This window comes from Prosopis cineraria, unplaced genomic scaffold (assembly GCF_029017545.1).
Source record: "Prosopis cineraria cultivar Desert tree isolate PC_DT_omini unplaced genomic scaffold, ASM2901754v1 PC1, whole genome shotgun sequence".
Taxonomy (NCBI): domain Eukaryota; kingdom Viridiplantae; phylum Streptophyta; class Magnoliopsida; order Fabales; family Fabaceae; genus Prosopis; species Prosopis cineraria.
This window is the reverse complement of record NW_026555332.1, coordinates 14,728,447-14,734,295: the sequence shown is the minus strand read 5'-3', so window position 1 is coordinate 14,734,295 and position 5,849 is coordinate 14,728,447. Positions and strand designations below refer to the sequence as shown.

Here is a 5,849-nt window from a genome sequence, read left to right as displayed (position 1 = left end):
ATGCTAGCATGTTATGTAATAGGATGAAATATGTTGAGATAACATGGAATCCTTTATGATTGAGGAAAAGTTAAAAAAGGAAAGAGATATGATATAAATGCTATTTTATGAGGTTTTGATGACATAGTATGTTTACTTTCATATTGTTGTATGTGATAGTCAATAGGATCGGGTTGTGATTAGGGCAAAGGAAGAGAGTCTTCACTAGCTTGAGTGTGAAGATGTGTACTTTGAGGTTGTATAATAAACTAAACTAAAATTGTATATATAAGTGTATATGAGTTTTTATAGGGTTGCATGTATGTATTAAATTGAGCTTTTATGAAATCAAGCCTGATTATGTGTATATGTGTTGTTTGAAACAAAAAGGCTATGACTTGAGTATATTGTGTTGAAATGATTTTTGTGTTGGTAAATCTTAAGCCAAGGGATAGATTATGATGAAATGAATAATTTGGCGGCTAAAATTATATTATGAATATAATTGTATATTTATGGGTTGAGAAATAGCTAAGTGGGCTAAGTTATTCCAAAAAATGGCAAAGTATATGAAGTTAGTGAATTGTGAAAATTGGCCATAGAAGGGGAAAATTTCAATATATGAGTATAATTGTGATTAATTATGGGCAATCAGGTGCATTAGATCCATTTGAATTTGGTTTAAGGCCTAATAAGAAAAAGGGATCGAATTGAACGCTTGGGTGTGCAATTTTTTTAGAAAAAGTAACTTTTTGCACATGGGTGTCTAAATTGTGATCGGACTATTAGATTATGTCTAAACCTATCTCATTAGTTAGTATACAAACTAAGCTTCATATGGGCACTTGAATCACTACAATCGGATGTCGTATGTGAAAACAGCGCCCATTAAAAATTCATCATTTTTGCTATCAAAATGACAACAGAAATTTGGACCGGCATGCCACGGCACATGGTGACACATGCTGTGATGCACAACATAGAAAAGGCGAGCGTGTAGCACTATGCCATATGCCACAGCGCACGGACTGCACATCGTGGCACACGGATCTAATTTTAGTTTTATTTTTGTGTTGAAATGCATGCAATTGGGATAAGATTACTGGTGAGTTATGTCCACTATGTATTTGAGGAGTGTATGATTTACTTCCATTGTGTTTTTCTTTGATTGTATTGTGAATTGATTGATTTTACAAAATAAGTCTTCAGCTGAAGCTTTTAAAATAAATTTGATTATTTTAATTGATGCGAGGCAGTGGTAACACCGTAATCTTCTTTTATATTAAGTAAGTATAAAAAGAGGTTACATTTTGGTATCAGATTCTCCGTTTTTGAGACCTGATTAGTATTGATGCATTCATTTAGGAATATAGCAACTTATGTTGTTCATTACACAACTCTTTCTGTGATCTCTTTTGTGTTTCATATTTTTGTCCTTAAGAGGGTGGAAAATAGTATAGTATGAGAGGCACTTGTGCAAGAATTATAGTATCTAGACAAGTTATAGAGGAGGAACGGGAGCTGAAAGTTCAACCATTTTAGCTGCAATGAGACCCGAGTACCGGCAACATATAGCACTGCTTGATGTGATGACATATGAGGAGATATGCTATAAGTTAAGGGTAGCAGTTAGGTATGGTAGAGAGGCAGATGCTGAAAGGAGGCAAGACAGTATAGGGAGGTTTTCATCTCATTTGGGTCTGACTAGTGGAATCTCAAAGAAGCTTAGGTTCAGTGCAAGCAATTCTAGTTCTTCTAGAAAAAGAGATTTTAGTCGAGGATTGCAGCCTTGACTTGTGCATAGAGGGTCAATGCAAAGGGGTAGAGGTATGACAATTGGGCCTCCACAGTCTTCGAGGAAAGCATCAAATGTTCCAGCTCCGACTCTGAGTACTGGAAGGATACCCTATTGCAACATATGCGGAAAATCTCATTCAGAAAGATGTTAGGCTTGCTATAAATATGGTAAGTCCAGTCATATAGTTAGGTAATGCTAACAAGGCAGAGTTTAAGGGACTAAGCAGAGATTGATAAGTCCTAGTCAAGTATTTACAGTTACACAAGTAAGAGGCCAGAGTATCTTTGAACTTGATCAGAGGTATGATTTCTGTTAATGGTCATAAAGTAGAGGCATTGTTTGATTTGGGTGCTACCCATTCTTTTGTATCTAAGGAATATGTGGATAGATTGAAATTGTCTTTATAAGAATTGCCTATGCTCATTAAAGTGACAACACCTTCTGGATCGTCTAGTATTACAAGTCAAGCTTATCAGAATATGGAGATTCAATTTGAGGACAGAGTTTTCAAGATCGATCTAATTTGTATTCCTATAAGAGGAATAGATGTGATAATTGGCATAAATTGGCTAGTAGCAAATAATGCTATGCTTGATTGTACCAAAAGGGTGGTTTCACTACTAGTGTTGTGTGTAGCTATGGAATCCTTGGAGCAACCTAAGTTTCTATCAGTATTATGTGCTAAGAAGTTGATCCGACAAGGTTGTGATGCCTATATAGTATTCTTTATAGCCAGTATGGTGTATGATGGTAGGATCAAGAAGATTGGGGTAGTAAGTAAGTTCCTAGATGTATTTTCAGAAGAAATGACTAGACTACCTCCTGAAAGGGAAGTTGAGTTCTTAATTGATTTGGTTAGTGGAACCGAACCAATATCAAAGGCTCCTTATAGAATATCGCCATCAAAATTAGTTGAGCTAAAGAATCAGATTGAAGATTTACTAGAGAAGGGATTTATTAGGCTAAGTGTATCGTCCTAAGGATCACCGGTGTTGTTTGTGAGAAAGAATGATAGCAGTTTGAGACTATGCATCGATTACTGGCAATTGAATAAGGTAACTATGAAAAACAAATATCCTTTACCAAGGATAGATGATCTTTTAGATCAATTGGTTGGTGCCTCGGTCTTTTCTAAAATTGATTTGAGGTCGGGGTATCGTCAGTTGAGAGTTAGTGCAATAGATGTACTCGATATAGCATTTAGGACTCAATATGGCCATTATGAATTATTAGTTATGCCTTTTGGTTTGACCAATTCGCCAGCAGTGTTCATGGACTATATGAACCGAATCTTTAGGCCATACTTAGATTAGTTTGTAGTGATTTTCATAGATGACATTCTGTCTATTCTGAGAATGAGGAGCAATATGTGAGGCATTTGAGAACGGTACTGTAGATTCTGAAAGATAGAAAGTTATACGCCAAGCTTAGCAACTGTGAGTTTTTGTTGAGAGAAGTGAGATTTTTGGGACACATGGTGTCTGCAGATGGAATTTCAATGGATCCACATAAGGTTGATACAGTGTTAAAATAGGAACGTCCTAGTTCAATCACAGAGATACATAGTTTTTTGGGATTAGCTAAATATTATCGATGATTTATCTAAGGAGTTTCCAATATAGCTTTTTCTTTAGCTAAACTAACTCAAAAAGAGCAGCCTTATATATGGGATGACTGGTATAAAATGGCATTTCAGAAGGTAAAAGAGAAATTAACCATGACACTAGTATTGATTATCCTTAATCCAAAGTTACCTTACAAGGTATACACTGATGCGTCTTTGAAAGGTCTTGGTTGTGTCTTAATGCAAGATAGTCGAGTTGTAGCCTATGCTTCATGACAATTGAGACCACATGAGGAGAACTATACTGCGCATGATTTAGAGCTTGCGGCAGTGTTATTTGCTTTTAAAGATTTGGCACCATTACCTATATGGTACAGTATTCATTGTATTTAGTGACCATAAGAGTTTGAAACACCTGGTCAATCAAAAGGAACTAAATATGAGGCAGAGAAGGTGGATGGAGCTTCTTAAGGATTATAACTTTGAATTGAAATACCATCCGGGTAAAGCTAATATGGTTACTGATGCTTTGAGTTGGAAGACTTTGCATGTAGCAAGTCTTATTATTAAGGAATACAGATTGATGGTGTCATTTGTTGAGTCATAGCAGGACGCACCATTGAAGGCATTAGTTAGTGCTTATTCCACTAAGATTAGAAATGATTTCTGGAAGGAATTGAGAATGGCATAGCTAGAAGATGAGAGTCTCTTAAAGGTTAGAGAAGAGATTGAAGCAAATCAAGCTCTTGATTTTAGATTTAATGATGTGGTTTTTGTGGTTTACCGGGATAGGATTTGTGTGCCTAACGATGTAGATCTGAGAAAGGTTATCTTAAATAAGGCTCGCTATAGCAAGTACATGATTCATTCGAGAGCTACAAAGATATACTAAGATGTGAAGTGGTATTGGTGGTGGCCTGGTATGAAGAAAGATGTAATGGAGTTTATTACTTAGTATTTAACCTGTCAAAAGGTTAAGATAAAGCACTAAAGACCAGCAAGAATGTGGCAACCATTGGATATTCCTATATGGAAATGGGAGAGAATTTTTATGGATTTTATAATTAGGTTACCAAAAACTCAATCTGGACATGATGCCATTTAGGTCATAGTCGATAGACTTACTAAATCAGCTCATTTCTTAGTAATTCTTTAGAAAAGTTGGCAGAGATCTATGTCTGAGAAGTGGTAAGGTTATATGGTATGCCAAAGAATATAATTTTTGATAGAGATCCATGATTTATTTCTAAGTTTTGGGGAGCTTTACAACATGCTATGGGTACTAAGTTAAGATTCAGTACAACGTATCATCCATAAACAGATGGGCAGATAAAATGGACCATACAAACCTTAAAGGATATGTTGAGAGCTTGTGTATTGGAGTTGAAAGGTATTTAGGATAGCCATCTCCCTTTGGTTGAATTTACTTATAATAATAGTTACCACTCTAGCATACAAATAGCACCGTATGAGGCATTGTATGGGAGAAAATGCAGATTGCCTCTTTGCTGGATGAAGTTGAGCAAAAGGAGTATGTTAAGACTGGATATTGTGGATCAAACAACTTAAAAGATTAAGTTAGTCAAGCAAAAGCTGTTAACAGCTCAGAGTAGGTAGAAGAGTTATGCAGATAGGCGTAGAAGGCTGCTAGAGTTCTTGGTGGGAGACCATGTGTTTCTGAGAGTTACAACAGTTACGGGATTCGAGAGATCAATAAGAGCCAAGAAATTGACTCCTAGATTCATTGATCCTTTCAAGATTCTAGAGAGGATTGGACCAATTGCCTACAGGATTGCTTTGCCACCATAGCTATCAGGTGTGCATGAGGTGTTTCATGTGTCCCAACTTAAGAAATATCAATATGATCCTTTACATGTGATAGAACCAGAGGAGATTGAACTCCAGAAGAATTTAACTTATAAGGCTGAGCCAGAGCGAATCATAGATGTGAAAGAGAAGTAATTAAAGAAAAAGACTACACATTTAGTTAAAGTTTTCTGCTAAGGTATGGCTCCTGGTGATGCTACCTAGGAGACACAGGATAAAATGAGGCAACAATATCTATAATATCTACCTTGACATTACCAAAATTCACTACACAATCATAACAAACAATCATAAATAGGAGCAAAGATTGCTCTTAAGCTCACATTATATATATAAGAGTTAAAACTAATAATATTTTAAAAATAATTGTGAAATATTTAGATCCAAAAAAAAAGCTTCAAATTTATAGTTAATAATTTATAATTTATAAATGTATTGGAAGTATGGAAAAGTTTTGGGAAGCAAAATACTTGAAAACAAGGCCAAAAATGTCATTTTTGAGTATTTTGGTCCATGCGCCGTGGCTTGGGATCCATGCATTGTAGCATGTGGCACAAAAAAGCAAATTTAGTCATTGTACCGTGTGTCGTAGCTTGCATGCAATACACCATAGCGCATATGTCCATGACAGTAAAATGCTATCATGACAGTTGTTCAGTACAAACTTTAATTGCGTGCTGT

The 5,849-nt window shown here is 35.7% G+C and overlaps 1 protein-coding gene across 1 annotated transcript; it reads left to right on the top strand.

The window, feature by feature from the left end:
• The first annotated feature begins 1,808 nt into the window (after window positions 1–1,808).
• LOC129318288 (uncharacterized) lies at window positions 1,809–2,757 on the top strand. The gene is made up of 2 exons (XM_054963048.1): window positions 1,809–1,923; window positions 2,207–2,757. The coding sequence occupies exons 1-2, from the start codon at window positions 1,809–1,811 to the stop codon at window positions 2,755–2,757; spliced, it is 666 nt and encodes a 221-aa protein (XP_054819023.1).
• Window positions 2,758–5,849: the final 3,092 nt, after the last annotated feature.

Coding starts and splice junctions, on each gene's coding strand:
- LOC129318288 (XM_054963048.1), top strand. CDS start 1,809: ATGACAATTGGGCCTCCACAGTCTTCGAGGAAAGCATCAAATGTTCCA. Junction 1,924..2,206: donor AAAATCTCATTCAGAAAGAT/GTTAGGCTTGCT, acceptor TGCTCATTAAAG/TGACAACACCTTCTGGATCG.